This window comes from Poecile atricapillus, chromosome 7 (genome assembly GCF_030490865.1).
Source record: "Poecile atricapillus isolate bPoeAtr1 chromosome 7, bPoeAtr1.hap1, whole genome shotgun sequence".
NCBI classification, from domain to species: Eukaryota; Metazoa; Chordata; class Aves; order Passeriformes; family Paridae; genus Poecile; species Poecile atricapillus.
Genome location: NC_081255.1, coordinates 24,573,762 through 24,591,311, shown reverse-complemented (window position 1 = coordinate 24,591,311; position 17,550 = coordinate 24,573,762). Strand labels below are relative to the sequence as shown.

General features: G+C 38.8%; 1 protein-coding gene across 2 annotated transcripts in view; it reads left to right on the top strand.

Moving 5' to 3' along the window:
* Window positions 1-17,550, top strand: part of EIF2B3 (eukaryotic translation initiation factor 2B subunit gamma) — a 104,268-nt gene that overhangs the window by 19,543 nt on the left and 67,175 nt on the right. For both annotated transcript variants that reach the window (XR_009278001.1, XM_058842841.1), the window contains exons 3-4: window positions 1,563-1,722; window positions 7,218-7,329. Coding sequence is in view for 1 of the 2 variants with exons in the window: in XM_058842841.1 (XP_058698824.1) it covers window positions 1,563-1,722; window positions 7,218-7,329 (272 nt within the window). In the remaining variant the exon portion in view is untranslated. The remainder of the gene's footprint in view (window positions 1-1,562; window positions 1,723-7,217; window positions 7,330-17,550) is intronic.

The window sequence follows — 17,550 nt, the reverse complement described above, 5'->3', positions numbered from 1 at the left end:
GTACACATTTTGAAAATACATTAAAAGAAGTGATGCAGGTCAGGTTTTGAATGTGTAAAATTCTCAACCTGAAGGTTCTTCCTTCTTGTAAAGCAGCTAGGTGTTTCTCAGTAAAGTGGGAAGAAATCACATGAAAATGGAAGAGCTTGACCTTTTGCACAGCATGCCAAATCAGTGGCTCCAACAGTTTGTGGCATGATGAATTCCAATGCTTTATTGGTAAACACATGAAACTACCTAGCAGTTGTAGGAGGACCTGTCAAATAATGTAGATACCAGATCAGCTGATCTCAAGTACACTGTGGAATCTCCTAGTGTTAGAAAAAGTCTGTAAAGCGAGCTTTTCTGTAAAAAACCTTTCTGGAATGAGAGGTCAGTCCTGACATAGTTTGCTTTAGTTATTTTTTGATAGTTTTCAAAAATTAGAGTACTATTACTGATCAATCCTCCATGAATTAACTCATCTTTTTCTAAGTGTTGTCTAATGCCCTTCTCATTAAATATTGTCTTTTAAAAAGACAAAACTAGGCAGCCATGTCACACTGCAGGGAGGCTTAGCATGGGAGATGGTAGCAGAAAAAGTGAAAATGGTAACTGTCAGGAAAGAAATACTGTCTTCCGGAGAGGTCTTTAGAAGGTTGATCATTAACAAAAAGTGGAAATTTGCTACTTTTCTGTAGGCCATGCTGCACAAATATTATGTTAGGATTAGTTTAAATGAAGTTAATTGCTGGACTCATAGGTTTTTGGCAGCATATTCCACAACCCACGTGAAATACAGAGAATTTTTCTAAATAAGTGTTCTTAGCTGGATTATATTGATAGTGTGCACCATTAATGAAGCTGTTGTGACTTGCTCAATATGTCACAATGTTGCTGTGATTTGTGCAGCAGTTTTCTTAAAAACTATATAAGGGACTTCAGAATCCTTTGAGATCAAAATTAAGTACAAACCTCCTACTAAATAGGACCTAACATCCTCTTCTTTTTTTTTTTTTTCTTGTAATATGGAGTATTGCTGGTTTTAGGAAATGTATTTCTAAACTGAGCCCACCATCGCAGTGCAATTACTGAGTAAATCACATCCTAGATAGTCTTTAGTTTTTTTGTCCCCCGATAAAATAACATAGTTTAAATATCTTTTCCAGTGGTTTGTAGCCAGATGCAAAGTCAGCTAAAAAAGAGTTCTTCAGAAAGATTTCTTTTCTACATCATTATATAACTAAAAGTACCTGTTGAAAATACTGCAGAATTTCTTCTTGGTCCTGAAAGCCATGGCTTCTCTGTCCTTAGGAGCAGATGGAGCAGATGAAGACAATTAAGATGGTCACATATTCTTTATGGTCTGGAGCTGGGTAAGCATCAACCAAATAACAGTAGCAGCAGGACTCAAGGAAAGTGCACTGGTAAAAAGCAGGAGCTATTTTTGGCAGTGGTAATTTAAAAAATAGTAAAAAGAAAAAAGTTAAAGTGTGTATTTGATTTTGGGTCCTCAAATGCTAATCCATATGTGGTAATTTGTATCTCTGAAAGGTTTGCTGGTTTTTTTCCTTCTTTGACAGACGGATGTCTTGGTGTTGAGCTGCGATCTGATCACAGATGTAGATTTATATAAAGTTGTGGACCTCTTTCGGACACATGATGCTACTCTCTCCATGTTGATGAAGAAAACTCATGAACCAACAGAAGTGGTACCAGGACAGAAAGGGAAAAAAAAGCCAGGTATGTAGGTAGGAATACATATTTATTAATAAATTATAGAAAAACCACAGGTATGTACGATATGTTTAGTTATCAGTCCCATAGCAAAAGAAATAAAAAAGGCACAGATACCCTATTTTTCCTCAGATTCCCTGGTGAGGGTGTGATTTGGTTTTTTCCAGCTCAGAATTAAGTATTAGACTCATGTAATCTTGCAGGCTGTGATCCAAAGCTCACAAGAGTTAAGGGAAAAGCTCCAGGTGACTTCAGTGAGTTTTGGATGAAACCCTGAATTTTTGTTACATATGAACATTAAAACCATTAGATTTTTCAAGAGCACTAAGCATCAGCCTGATTATAGCTGGGAATTTTACACTGACTGAAGCAACCAACATGAGGTGGGTAACAAACACTTCTAGAAATTCTCCCTTCTTATGGTATGTATTGAATTGCTCTTCAGAAATCGCATCCAGGAGCCTTTTGCTAGGCAAAATTCCCGCTGATTTCAAGGAGTTGATTAGATGCTTATCTTGTCCCTGTTACCATAATATCTTAGTGCCTTGTAATCTTTAATGTATCTGTTCTCACAGCACTGCTGTAAGGCAGAGCAGGGCTATTATACCCATTTTATTATATGCTAAAAGTACTAAATACCACACAGTTGTTCCCATACCATACCTCTCATTTCCTTTTAATGATATCTGTTAAAATGCTGAGCCTTGATTATTGTCAGCTTAGTGGGTCCTCGTCCTTGATTAAAGCTCAGAGGCATTACTGGAATACAAGTAAGAAAATGTACCTTCAGACTGTTTGAGAGAGGAGTGAAATGCAAGCCAACCGTTTTCTGAAAGTGAAGGAAATAAGTTTTTAAAAGAAAACTTCTTAGGCTCTGCATGAAGATTTTTGTAGAGCAACGTGTAAGGTTAGTAGGGCTGAAAGCATTTAGTACTTGGACTCTGAAATAGCTCTAACTCCCATATTTTTGAAAGGCAGTCTTAGTGCTAATGGCACATAAAATATTGTCAAGAGCACTGCTACAGCGCAGATTTGAGCATTCAGGAGTTGTAAACTAATGGGTTTGTGGTTAAACATCATAGAGCCGCCCAGCATGTGAGCGCTGAGCACACAGGGTGGGGGTGAGGAGGTCTGTGAGGATAAACAAGATTATCTGAAGACTCTTTGCAAATATAAACACATCAGATTGTACATGCATTCTTATTTTGCTTGTTTTTTATGTCTGTGTGCTTGACTTTGTAGCATAACTCTACACGACTCATTAAAATTTGTGTGTGTTTTTTCAGATCTGTAAAAGACTAAACTTGAAAAGACTAAAATTCCATTATGTAGAAGTGTTTCATCACCCCTCATGTTTTTCTGTGGGGCCCAATACTAAGATCTCCCACCCAAAGCATGACTTGAGCTGCCATGGACAGCACTAGTGACATGTTTCCTGTGAACTGTCTCAGATAAAGCATGAACTCTACCAGGCCTGTGTCAGTCATTTGTTAAAAGCAGGGGAGTGCCAAGACAGGAATTTTAGGTTCTTCTCCAGGTTCTAAAGGAGGGAAGTGTATTTTTTGGGAGCACCAGACCCTCTTGGCTTTCATTCCTACTTGACTAAATGCACCCTGTTGCTAATAACATTACCTTAGCCCATCCATCTTTCTTTTCCTATGCTGGCTTCTTGCTGCCACCAGCCTCCATTCTTGTTCTCTTTCCTTAGTTTCCTTCCTCAAGGATTCTTCTTGAGAGCCTGGCTTTTCTTTGTCATATATTTCTCTTCTCTTTCACTGCCAGTTCCATCTTCTGTTCCACTTCTAGCTTCTTGTCTTCTTCTGGTTCATTTATCTGCCTATAATTACCTGTAGTTATCAGTTACTTCTGATTCCTGTCCTGTCTAGTGTCCTCTAACAGACAGACAGTTTGCAGTAGTTTTCAGGGGCTGCTTTCTCTCCCTTCCAGTCTGTCTTGCAGAATCCTTGTTTTTATGCTTTTTTTCTTTTCCCCCCACCCCTGTGAGTTTATGACTTTTATTTCCTTATAAAAACAGACTCCAAAAAGACAACAGATTAAACTCTCCCCTTGAACAGTCATCACAGCAAGGCTGTGGAGCCTCGTGGCTTGTGTGCTTTGCTTGTACCACCTGATGGTGCAGAAGACCTTAGATAGCACCTGCTATTTGATCAGTCGTAGGAGCTGAGGAATTGGAACAATTTGTCCTTAAAAATAAAATATGCGGAAGCTTTTGCAGCAAAAATAGAAGACTAGAGAAGAATACAGCAAGTGAACCTGCAGTTTTTCAAGGTTTGATTAGAGCTTTTCAAGGGAAGGGACACCAAACCATTTCCGCTTATGCGAAACACTTTTTTTTTCCTTAGCCTTGGAACCAGCTGAATGGTTTTTGCTGAAGTTTTTCAAATGTTCCTCTTAAGCCAGGCACCTTGCATTGGAAATTTCATCCCAGATAGTTAAAACTTGGTAAAAGTTGGTAAAGCTTGTGAGCACCCAAAGATGAGATATTAACATGGAGTATGTTAGGCAGTTTTTCATAGTAGGTGGCACTATTAGCTCCTTCTCTAAATTGCAACACATACAGGTTTTTATGTATTTGGACTCTAGTATTCAAGTGTTTGCATTAGAAAATGAATCCCATGACAAGCCACTAGATTTATTTTTTCACTGTTTCTACAAAGCAATTAATTTTTTGAGAAGTATCAGCAAGATTCTATTTTGCATACATCATGGAATCTGATACAGAGTTTTTGCTTTTGGGGTATTATTGAACATTCAAGAGCTGTAAAATAAGAACAGCTCTTAAATTAGCATGAATTGCACTGTGTTAAGTGCTATAAATTCAGCCTGATGGTTTCCTGCGATGTTTGACTCAGCTGCAAATTACAGGGTCAAGTTCATTGGGTTTTATATTTAGGGGATCATATATTGACGATAATAATCTCTTTGGCTTTTTTAACTGAGCATAAGAGCAATGGCAATAAAAAAGAAAAACACAAGATGAAAGTGCTAGTCAGTGGTAGTAACCCAAATAAACAGAGAGTGTCAGGAATTCAGATACCCAGAATGGAGGTGTGTTCTTAAAGATGACCCGCAAGGGATTGAGTGGAAAATAATGTCTGAACCTTTCTGTGTATAAAGAAAGGCAGAAAAGATGGAGATGGTGACTCTTTCCGGCTTATTTTTCTTGTCTTGAAAGCAGCAAGCATGTCATCACTGGTATTCTCTGTTTGCCAAAAGGCCTCTTGGTGGTCTTGAAGGCTTCATCATGTGAAATCCGCTCCATTTAATTGGAAGTGTGGGGATACTGAATCATTAACAAAGGTGTCTTTTTCTCAAGTGTCAATTAATTATGATTTATTTAGAAGCATTTTAAAAAATATGACTGAATTTTATTTCTTTTTGTCACTAAAGTGCTGAGCATTCTCTTGTGATGTCGTGATTTCTTTAGATCATTAAAGCACTTAAAATTGATGGGGATCTAATTTGTAAGGTATTTAATAAATTGCAGTAGCAGTGTCAAGTCCTTATTTCTCTCTTGTGAGGAGGCAAAACATATCCTGCATTTCATTTTTATACCTTAAATGATTTTTTAAAATTACTGTCACTTTAACACTTTTCTCATACTTCCTTGCAGGGATTTTGTGAACTAGTTATGTGTCTGTTCTTCCATTTATTTTTAGCTTGCTCAGTGATACTGGTGGGATTTGTAACAGCACTTTTGTACCTCTGGATAATTGATTTTAGTGTATAAGTTTTTTTTTTTAATTACTGAAGTAATGTTGTTAATTGTGAGCGTACAAGGAGAAACCTGACCTGGTATTTGCTACAAAAAATCCCACAGTGCACGCTCATGGTTTCACTGATTGTTTCTTACCTATCCACACAAGCTAGAGCATCCAGTTTGGTGTCAGTCATGTACTTGGTCCTGCTTTCATCAAGTTGGTTTTTTTCCTTTTTCCTGTTGCATGGAGTTTTGCTGTAGCAGTGTAATATGTTGCTGTAAGAACAGCCAGGAGATGGGCAGGCAGGATCTGAACTTAGAGAAGTGTTAGTGCTTCGATGGAGGAAAGTCAGTCACTGTTGTATTTCCAGCCTGTCAGGAGACCTCAGCTAAGCGGCAGAGGTGAGGGATCATTTGCCCCTAATCTCAAACTTCACTGCTCTCCACAGAATGAAAATAGGCACTGCTTTCAAGAGTTACTCTGAGTTTGTACAGCAAGTAAGCTGTATTGTAATTGTACTTACTTTGTCCTGGTGTTAGATGTTCAGGCCTATTTTCATATTTCTTTGCAGCGTAATGAATTCCTGAGAAGGGTTGGGGGGTTTTCTGAAGAGGGTATGCTTAATCACATGGATCAAAGATTGCACAGGAGAACTTTCAACAGCTGCATAGTTTTGTCTGTTCTAACAATAGTTATTACTGTGGTAACTCTGAAAGAGCAGGTATAAGTAAAACAAGGGATGGGCCTAAACCTGGGAGAAATAAAGTTTAAAATAGTTTTACTGGAAAAGGTCTTAAAGAATTAGCTACTTCTAGGGTATGTTGTTACTCCAATGTGATTAAAGGCATAGAACTTAGGAGAACACATATGTGCCAGTTTGGCCCAAAATAATAGTATTTATTGGGAGAAAAAAGATTTTTATTAAAATTTTACTGTGGCTTACTTGTACACCCTGTATCTGTAAAGATCAGTATATGGCTGCCACCAGAGTGGTGGCTCAACTACAGAGGAAAATTGGAATGAGCTGCCACCACTGTATTCAGATGTTGTGGAAAACTGTTAAAAAATAAATGCTCTATATTTCAGTAGGCTGAAGTCCCTGCTGATGCACAGTCACTGATTGCAGGAGATACAGACGGCCACAATAATATATGTGAGTGTTAGGTATTCTCTTGGTGACAGTTTTATGAAAAGATATTTAAACCAAGTTAACCTACCCAGGAGCATCCATGGTAGAAGTCTTAGAATCTGTACTTTTATGTGTATTTGTGATTTATGTATTGGTATTTGTCTAAAAGAGATGAGTTGCGAAATACTTGTCTTAATTGAAATCATAATCCTCTCCAGTCCCCCTAATTCTAATGTGGAAAGACATTATGAGAAGAAGCAGCTGGATTTGAAGAACTCTCTGCTTGCCTTGAGTTCGTTGTTGTTTTAATTCAGGTAGCAGGGATTTTTATTAAAAAAAAAAAAAAAAAAGAAAAAAAAGAAAAGGAAAGCACAGCTCAAAATTGAGTGTTGCATGTCAGGACCTGTAGTTGGCATCTTCATAAAAAGGATGCAAAAACCTTTCAGGGCTATGTTTAGAGTGCCGTTATATATATCAGCAAGCCCAACTGACAAGAAGTTGAAAAAGTTACCAACAATATTTATTAATTTCATGGATTTTCTGGGATAGTCGGATTTTGTATTTTGGGGGTGGTTGGTGGTCCCTATTTGTTTTTCCAGCCTGCATTAAAGTGGGGTTATATAATGATTGTGTTTGATTTTCTACTTCAGTGGAGCAGCGCGACTTCATTGGAGTGGATGACACAGGAAAAAGATTGCTCTTCATGGCTAATGAAGCTGACTTGGATGAAGAACTTGTCATTAAAAGATCCATCCTTCAGAAGTAAGCTCACGAGTTCTTGTAATAGAAACTGAACTTGGGATGAGATAAAATAATTGTGTAGTAGGAGAGATGGTTAAAGGCAAAGTAGGATGAGAAGGAAGAGGAAAAGCCACTTTTGCAATATTCAGGGAGCAGTATTTCATTATTTGTTATGTCACTGGAACCAATTCATAGGCTTGTCTTATACCTTTATTAGGAAAAAATCCAGGGAAAGAAAAGGAATGCATGAAAAGGTAACTCTTCTTGAAATGAAACCTATACTGTGATAGGTCAGATACAGTTTAGATTCAGAGATTTTGAAGTGTTAGACCTACGTCCATAAATGAAATGCTGGTCTCATTGGTCGAGTCCCAAATGGATTTGCAGAGTATCCATGAGAGACTCTCAGGATTTCATGACCCTCTTACCCATTTAAGGCACAAAATCTCAGCTATCTTTCCAGGCCCCAAAAGATTCATTAGAGAAACCATGCTATATCTACCCTTAAACTTCACTGGGGACTTGGATGAATTTATCAAATATGCCAGACAAGCTGAGCTTCCTGAACAGTATAATTCATATCCATTAGTAGGAGAAGGAAAGACTACTTGTTCTTTATGCTCTCCAGTACAGTGATTTTAGTTTTCTCAGGCACACATTGTCTGACATGTTCTGTGCAAAGCTGTGTTGGCTCCTTGAGAGGCCAACCTTTGTAGTCTGTCCCAGGCTGACAGTCAGACTTTCACCTCTGTGAGATGAGACACCTGTGAAACAGCCATTTGAGAGCTGGGAATTCATCCATGTGTACCTTTTAAGTCAAGGATGCGGACATCTGGGGTATGCTCTCAGATAAATCTCTGCTGTGAAAATGCCTCTGGTGTGTGCTGTAGGCCACAGCTTAGTGTAATCTTCCTTTGAACATCCTGCTACCAGATGTGAGGGAGATGCTCTGTGCCCATGGAAAGATGACACCTCCTCTGCCCGAGTTTAAGGATTATCCTAGAAGGAAGGTGATTGAGACTGGGCCCTGTTAACTGTTGTAATGGAAGAAGCCTGTCCCAGCATGTTTCCACTGGCTCTCTCCTGGCTTGTCTTGGGCATGGCAGGGACCAAGCTGCAGGCAAGCCTTCTGTACATACACAGCAGCTGATTTGCATAGAGTAGGAAATTCATCACCGATGCATTTTGTGGGTTTGTGCACATGAAGACTAATAGATCTATTTTGGGCTAGGGGAGGAGTATTTTATCTACTGTGAGTGACAAGCTTGTCTTTATGGCTTCCTCTTGGCACTAGAGGGTGGCTGTGGTATAATGACTTAGAAATTGCTGTAACATATGTGATCTTAGTTGACCCCTGATTTTACAGGTTCATCTAACCAGAGGATTCTCATTCCTATAGCTAAATTAATCAGGCTTTATCCTGCAGGCTAAACTTTGCCCTCAGTAGCACCTGTTCAGTTACATTGTCTTCAGCAGATCTTGAGCATAACTGTTTGGGATTTGGTAAATGGAGTGTTGATGATATACAGATGGGACAAAAATCTATCTGTCTCCTTGTCTTTCTTACACACACAGCTATGAAAGCAAATGTAAAGTGCTAGCTATCCTCCAAGAAAAGCCCAGAGATGCTAGGATAGTGTAGAAGAACAAAAAGAGACCTGCCAAGTGTTAAAAAGAATAAAAAAATAAATAAAAAAAGATGCTTTGAAGCATCAAGCAGAAATATTTGGCCAGTACCCACCTGCCTGGGTGAGCCTCTGACATCTGAATCTGAGCTCTCTATGCTGGTGTGCTCTCTCTGTCCTACAGCTGCCATCTTTGAGAAGCTCTGAGAGGAGCAAAATATATATGGAAATCATCAAGTAATTTCATTTGAGGCAAATCCAGGGTAGCAACAACTGTGGGAGCTCTAGGAAGACAAAGTGTTGGCAGCTAATGGTGTTTTAATTGCTGAGTTGTCTAGACCTGCTCAACTCCTGAAATTCTCATGTGAGAAACAAAAGCGACGCTTGAAACAATCTTTGAAGTCTTTTAATACATCATAGTAAAGAAAGAGAAAAAAAAAACAAAAAAACTGAAAAAAAACAAGCCAAATTTCATTTTCTTCATGGGTCACTTGATGTAAGTGACTTTCAGCTGCCATGTTGGCTGTTCCTTGATCTCTGGACTTTGTTTTGATGAAATAACAGACTTCATGGCAAGATGGTGGGAGAATTTCCAGTACACTCATTTGTTCCTCTGTAAAATACAATAGACATCTTGAGGGTGTTGCTTTTGTTTGTTTTGCTTTTAATGGTCCCTTTGAAGGGCTGTAGTGGTCTCATTACATGAACTCTAGAACTCCTCCAGTGCTTGTTTTGTTCTTCAGAGCCTTTTTCTATTTTCTTTTTCCTCTCTTTTTAAGGAGGGGAGTGGAAGGAGGCACAGGGAGGGAGTGGTGAAAGGAATGGGAAGAGGGAAGATGAGCTTTTCTTTAAAGCTAAGAATCTTGTTAGTGGTAAAAATCTAGACCCCATACAGAAATGGTTCAAAGGCCCTTTGGCTTCCCCTGCTCACAGGAGGGAAGTTGTGTTGACAAAACATGCAAAACTGTAGAACGCTAATTTAAATCCTTGAAGAAAAACCTTTTTCCTGACCTTTGCCTTCTTCCTATCATTGGATTTCATGCTCTTCACTTTCCTGCCATAAAAGAGCAGCTGGTGAGGAGGGACAGGGGAAAACACACATTTTCCTGAGTACCTTTTGAGTGTGTTAAATTTATTTGCTCTTGACTGGGGTGTTTTGTAATTATGGAATCGTTACAGAATGAAACATTTTAGTGGAATTTCTAAGCTCATGGTGTAACCTGTTATTCTCTTTATCAGTTTGGTTAGCATTTCTTTTCCAGATTTATTGTTTTGATTTGTGTTGTGGTTTTTTAAGTTGTGGATAGCCATTTTGGGTTTGGGATTGCATCTCCTTGTTACACCACAGAAAGGAGTCTGGATTTTGCTCCTTTGCTTGCCAGAGCAAGTCTGGCAAAGCTTTCAACTCAGCGAGTAAAATTATCTTTTGTTTTCCCTGTGCTGTTAATCACCCTGATGACAAGTCCCACAGGTAGCATCCTCCCTCAGTAAACAACTGGAAAACAATATCAAATACATCTATTCAGGCACGTTTTGGAGTGCAACAGGCTGAGCCAAAAGACAAATTTATTGGTGGTGCCTAGAGAGACTAATGCTGCTGGGGAAAGCATTTTCAAGGAAATGGTTCCCTGTTTGGGTAATGAGAGCTTATAAAAAGCCATGAACAGCCTGTGCATGTCATTCACTTTGGCAAATAGCTGCAAGATGAGATACTAGAATGAAAGAAATACAGTTTGGGGATGTTTCAGAGCCAGCTTAGGGCCCTTTGAAGAGAAAAAAAATAAAGTTATGTGCTCATCCCTGGAGCCTGCTTTTGCCAGTGACATCTCTTTGACTTGGGTCTTGACAGGATGAAGGAGTGAGGAAATGATGAGAATTCCATAGCTGCTGCCTCTGCTTTGGGAGGGGGCAAAGGTATTTGTTTTCAAAGCACGATTACAATGGACAGGGAGCTTTTTGCTCCACCTCTGATATTTATGGTCATGCAAAGTGAAACGGTAAAAGACACCTGTTGGAGCAGGTCTAAATTTGGAGCATTTCCTTTTAAGATCTTTTGGGCTGTGTAGGGGTGAGTTCAGCCTTCGTGGGTGTTCTGTCTGCACAGATGCAGGTGCAGGGCTTCTCCTAGAGAATATGTTAATAAATCAACATGACAATTCCAGCTACTTATTACCTCATGTGCTTCAGACAGAAAGGAATACCTCATCTATAAATATATATAGTACTAACATTAGTAACCTTGAAGTAACAGATCTGCAGATCTGTTTTTAAGGTAATTTAATAAAAAGAGGGGGCAAGATTGGGGAGTTTTTTCTTTCTTCTTGCATCATGAGAGTTAAAATGAATGGTGTCGTACAATTTCAGAAGTCAGCATTGCCGAGTGAGTAGGTAATGGGAGCTCAGAAACAGCTTTGATACATTTGATTTCCTTTCTGTTGCCTTGGGATATTGTCCTTTTTCTTTTTCTTTTTTTTTATTTTTTCCCCTCCTGATACTTTGTTTTAAATAAATGGATCATATATAAACATGCTGCAACTTCCTTAATGTTTCTGCTTTCTAAAACTGTTGTTCTTGGGGAATTGTCATCTCTGAAATACTCTGCTGCTCCTATGGTGGTTCTTTTTTTTTCTTTTAAAATCTATTTCCTTTAGAAGAGCTGGGAATAACACTGGTATAGGCAGATGCTCTGCAGTGTGAAGCATCCTAAACTCAATCGTGGGCAGATGTCCTGTACCAGATCCAGCTGTGCTGCTGAAGTGGGCCACCACCCCAGGCTTATACCTGACTGCACATACAGCTGCGTGTTCCATAAGCCACATGTGTCAAAAATAGCTTCATGACTTCTGATAGATTAAACAGCAGGACTTTGATAACTTGGTTCTGTTTTCTTTGTGCATTTGGGAGATGTCCCCACAAACAGTGCCACTGGCAGGGAAGTGGGGTATGCAGTAATGCAACTCAGTCGGAAAACCCTGAGGAGCAAAAACTCTTTGCTGGTCTCAGCTGTGTACAGAATGAGTACACATCCTAGCTTTGGTGGTGGTCTTCCCTTTTAAAAATGTAGGAGTTTTCAGTATTAGCAAAATTTTCTGACAAAGTTTCTTTTTCATTTAAGTGGTATTTTGAGAAATACCATAGAAAGTTGTTGGATATAACTCCTTTTCTCTAAAATATGACCTCTATAGAGTGGTGTCTTTTCTGTTGATCCAAATCTGCTCTTTCAATTAGTCCGGGTCTGCTCTTCTCACAAACAAAAATAACATTTTCTGACTAACATCCAGAAAATAAGTGAGGTTCTTTCTGGCTTCTCTATCAAAAAATAGAAATTGTATGCGTTGATTTAGGTAATAATCCTTTTACAGATGCACAAGCCAGAAAAGAATTTGGTTCCCCTTCCCAGAATTGAATTGGTTTCACAGTACTAATAGGAATTTAGAAAGCTGTAAAAAGTTATTTTAGCCAGTAAAGCAAGTGGATCTGACAGAATCAAAACAGGGGAACTAAGTCTATTGAATAAAAGGGTGTGACTTTTACACACTAACTTCTCAAACTATAACCACAATTTAAAAATGTTGATGTAGTTTTAATCATATTTCTTTAGAAAAGAGGATTTTTGCTGAACGTTTCAGAAAAAGATGTTGACCCAAGATTTGTTGTTGTTTGAGACATGAGTTTGGAGTAGATGTTCTCAGGATGCCCTGAGTAGGTTTTGCATGCCTCTTTAGTTTCTCAGCTCACTAAGAGTAGCTGCTGTAGCAAAAAGATGTTAATTTTCTTGGAAAGTTTGCCCTTTTTATTATGCATTTAAACTTTGTTCAACTTGCTCTGCTTTTTCTATAAGTTTGTTGGTGATAAGTTTAGCCTTTAACTTCAGAAACGAAGTGTTTTTAGAATTATTTGCTATTTCTAAAATTAATGTAGCCAAGTATAATGAAAACTCTTCAATTTGGTGCTTTTATATGTGCAATAAATGTGAACATAGTATAAAAGCAGTTAGTGAGACATTGACTTTATTAAATAACATAGTCCTATTACTGATCTTAATACTGTTGCTTCCACGGGATTTTATTGTTTTGCTGCTGTCATGTTATTTTATTCATACATTGGCAGGGGTTGAAAGGAAGGTACATCATATCCAGGTCCTATTTATAAAAGAAAGGTAATGCTGTGTCTTGACAGCTTGTACAGGTGAGAGGTCATGAATCTCAGAGTCTGGTATATTATATTAGCAGGAGCTTCTATTGAATGTAGTTATAGAAAAGCTTATTGTCAATGGCTTTCATTTTGCTGCAAGATTCTGACCAGTGTTCTAGTACGCATAAGGCTAAAAGCAGAAAGCTTGAGGCTTAGCATTTGGTTTCTAATCGACAGTAAATGTATGTTGCATGGATTGTCATTAGTCATTTGTCTGTCTGTCTGTCTGCTGCGGTCTCAGACCAGCACTTAGCCTGTGATTTGGTTTTACTTTTCAGAGGTTTCGAAGGAGGAAGGGATGACTGTATTGCTTGGACACCCTCAAGTCCATGTGACTTGGTAAAAGTAGTACTCTGCATGAGTCATTCAGTCTGGACAGCACTGAAGTTGAGGCTCATTGTTACTCTAAGCCAGGCTCAGGTCTTAAAAAGATGATAAATGGTCTGTTCATTTTAGAAAGACATCTTAATGCTTTAATGCAGTTGCCACTGTGTACTTTTTAGGAAGGCTGTGAGTTGCCTTATTTCACAGAGTTGATGAGGAAGCATAGCCATGGTTCTTTTTGTGATATACCCCAGTTGCTCCAGATGTAACCTGTATGGTCAAAAGTTCCTCTGGATGGTTTGCTTAGGGCAGAGACACAGAACGATCAATTTCTTGCTTTCAGCATACATTTTCAGCTATAATGTGTATTCAGTGTAGCTGCCTGTTGAAATATTAGGGTTTCAGCTTGTGTCCTGTGATCCCAGAGTGACCAGTAGGTGACAGAGGGGCACAGACTCCTCATTGTGCAGTTGGGATGGTACAGAGAGAAAAAAGCCAAAGGTCAGAGGAGTTATCCCTGCTTGTGCGAGCGCTGTCAGGCTCTCCCCTACCACATGTCCGCCATGTGTTCCTCATCAGCGGGATGTGGAACTCCATGACGCAGAGCAGACTGGAATGTAGAGTTAGTTAACACCCGCCGTTGGGGAATTTATCAGCCAATGTGGAATATGGGGGGGGAAGAAACAGCCTAGCTTAAAGCAAAGTAAGGCTGAAATGAGCCATGTGACCGCTCCTCTTCAGTTAAAAGGTCTGATTCTGCTTGGGGATGAGGTTCTGGCTCATGAACCCAGCCAAAGTTTGTGGTTCCCTTACTGTTCTGTGTTACTGATGCATTTTTAGTCCTTTAAATTGTCTTACTTAGCAGAAGGTTTTTGCAGTGGCAGGAAGGAAATTCCCCTGGAATTTTTGCAGGGAACCATTTATTCTAAGAAATCCAGATTTCAGAGAGCCATTCCTTTATCCTGGTCACCGAGATCCCAAATCACTAACTTGCAAGGATACATAAAAGTGAGGGCTTCTCCATTAAAATTAGCTACACTTGGTATCAGTTGAGCTGCAGTTGCATAATATTTTTAGTGCTGATTTATTGCACTTAATTCATGGCTTCTGTGAACTCTAACCCGAGTCATTTACTGTGATGTTTCATACTGCGAAGAATATTATGTAAGTCTTGATGGAAAGCGTCACAATTTGCAATTAGCTGATTGAAGGTGTATGTGGGCTCACATGTTTGCTGGGTTTGCATTCTACTTCAGTTGCAGCAAATATATATCTTTGAGAAAGTTTCCATTCATTCAGAATACAATGCCGAATTCCCTGTTGAATAGCTGTAGTGTGGTTCTCCCCAAACAGCATTGTGCTGGCAGTTTCTGGAATTACACAGGAAATGAAGAGCATAGCAAACTTTCCTTTCTCTTGCTAAGACATGCTCCCCAGGAGTTCTTCCAGTAGATCAAGTAAATAGCAGAGATCTATTCCTAAGGGCAGCATGTTTCTCTGTGTTTCTGCTTTGAGAAATCCTAATTTTCTCTGGCTTTAAATCCTTCCTTTCTTCATCAAATTTATTGCACCATTTCCCCAGCTAGAGAAGATGAGAGAGGGATTCCTTTTACAAGCAGTAAAACTGCTTATCCACTTTTCCTGGAGATTTCTTGTAGAGCCCTCCTTCCCCAGTCTCCAAATACTATGTACTCTGTTAAGAGTGAAGAGGAGGTAGCTATTAGATCTTGACATGTGAACTGGCAATACAAAATGCTGTTTCTTGGCCTGTTACTTGTTTTAGTATAAGTTGCATTTACCTGCATACCTGCATATTAGCCAGCAGCAGCTGTTGGTATTTCTTGGGTTGATACTCGTGAAATTCTTTAACCTTCTTTAAAATGTGTGTGTATTCATAATCATGCTGGTGAAAGCTCAAGAGTTGAAAAAATCTGGGTCAGTTAGTACAGAAGGATTGAAAAAAGGAATAACTTACGTCCCTCAGAAAAATTTGGCTGATGGACTTTAATTAAACTCCTAGGGTTGGAAGCAAACCAGTAAGAAAGCAGGGAAATTTAAGTTAAAGCTCAACTTCTAGTTTTTTTGCATATAAATCATCCAGCAGCTGGTGATATTTGCAAGAGCACCAGAGACTGTCTTCTAGTATTCCCTTTGATTTTATTTCCCCCCCCCTTTGCTTTATTATTCCCAAGGTGTAGCATTAAATATAATTTCAGAGGCCATGTGTGTCCTTAACTTCTCTGTCCCATCTCTATGGTGCATGTGTTCATGTATGTATACATGTATGTGTAATATATAGCTTTGTTCACTAATGGATTGGTACAGCATTTGTAGAACTAAGTAAATTTTTTTGGTTGGTTTTTTTTTCCCCCAGATGAGCTACATCATTTCTGAAAATACCTCTGAAATTCCCACTTCTGTGACTTTGAACCTTAGCCAGGTAGAATAGTAATAACAGAATCATGGCCAGTGGTGCCATAAATTTCAACTAAAGTATCGGGCAAGAAGTCTGATTTCTGTTTGTACTGTTGTTAGGGATATTTATGCAGGGCTGGTCTTTCAGCAAGTGTGATTATTTTCAGAGAGGCCCTCTCTCCATTCTTGCTTTAGAATGTGCTGAGGATGTGTGTGGGGAACAGCACCTGACAAACAGCAGCCAGACAGAAGCCCTTGGGAATGAGACTTCTTTTTATGGCCATTTTTCACTTCTAAGGCCACTTGAAAAATATTGTTCTTCAGGTAGATCTTGTTCCTAGATCCCTGGGTTAGTATTTGGGTGCCTGCCATTTTCCCAGACCAAGGAGCTACTGAAGACTTAAGCTCTTCCAGTAGGAAAGTATGCAAGTACATACTTTGCAGCACCAGACGCTATTGAAAGAATAATGGACCCTTCCCACATTCAACTCTATTCTTCTTGCACACATTCACAGACCTCTGGAGCCACTGTGCTAGCAAATGATTACATTCTGTTTTTCTTCTGTAGCTCTTCCTAAACAAAATGTTAATTGAGACATTGATTTATACAATTCAGATTCCTGTGTTAAGTTAGTATACTTAAAAGTAGCGTCTGGTTATTGAGGGGTAGATCAGTGAGACAAATTGGTACTTGCTGGTATGCTTTTCTATATCTTACTCTTTGAGAAAATAGTATATATTTCAGATTAAAGGAGTATGTCCTTCACATGTGTTTGTTTTAGATGTCCCCTATCATCATAGTGTAGCTTTAGAACACAGGATTCTATGTGTTCTCTGATTTACATTGTTATATGAAGGGAGCATACTGGAAAAAAAAAAATACTTTAGCTTTTTTTTTTTTGTTATGTCCTTGATATTTGATTGAGAAAAATGTTACAATACTAGGGATATTATGTAGATTCCAGTCCTTCATATGTAATAGGGGTGATTGTATGCCTGGGGTTAAAAAATTACTTTTCCTGCCCTAGACAACTGTCGAATTAAAGGATTTGCAGAAAAGTTGTCTGACCTTTTTTCTTTCTAATCTGTTCTTCTGTTTGAAAAAAATAGAGGTGTTAATCTTTTTGGTGTAGGGAACCATTAAAATAAGCAACCTTTGTGTTTACAGAGGAAGAGTTCTCTGGGAGATCTAGTGCTGGAAGGAATAAACTTAATACGAATTGGTGTGTTATCACCTGTTTGCATTAAGAATGCCTTTTAATTTATACACCAAGAGATCTCACCTCTCTACCTAGCTTTGTGACCTTAAGAAATCCACTTAATGTCTCATACTTTCTTTTCTTATGCAATTTTACTTTCCTGTCTCACAGGGGCATAACTAATGAGCATTTATGTCAGTAGTGTAAATGTAAAATGCTGCTCTGGTATTACCTGTTGGCTTTCCCACACTTTGAGTCAGAATAGTACTTGTTAAAATGACCTTCAGGGAACAGCTGATCTAACATTGCATCCAGCCTGAGCTACAGGTCATGTTTGAACCCAGATTTTCAGTTTCAGCACTTGTATTTTTGTATGTCAGATGCCTGTAGTATTTGTGTGTTACATTGTTATGCACTGCTGTTCTTACCACTCCACTAATTCCCTTTCAGTGTACTAATTTATTTTTTTTTCCTACAAAGTCACT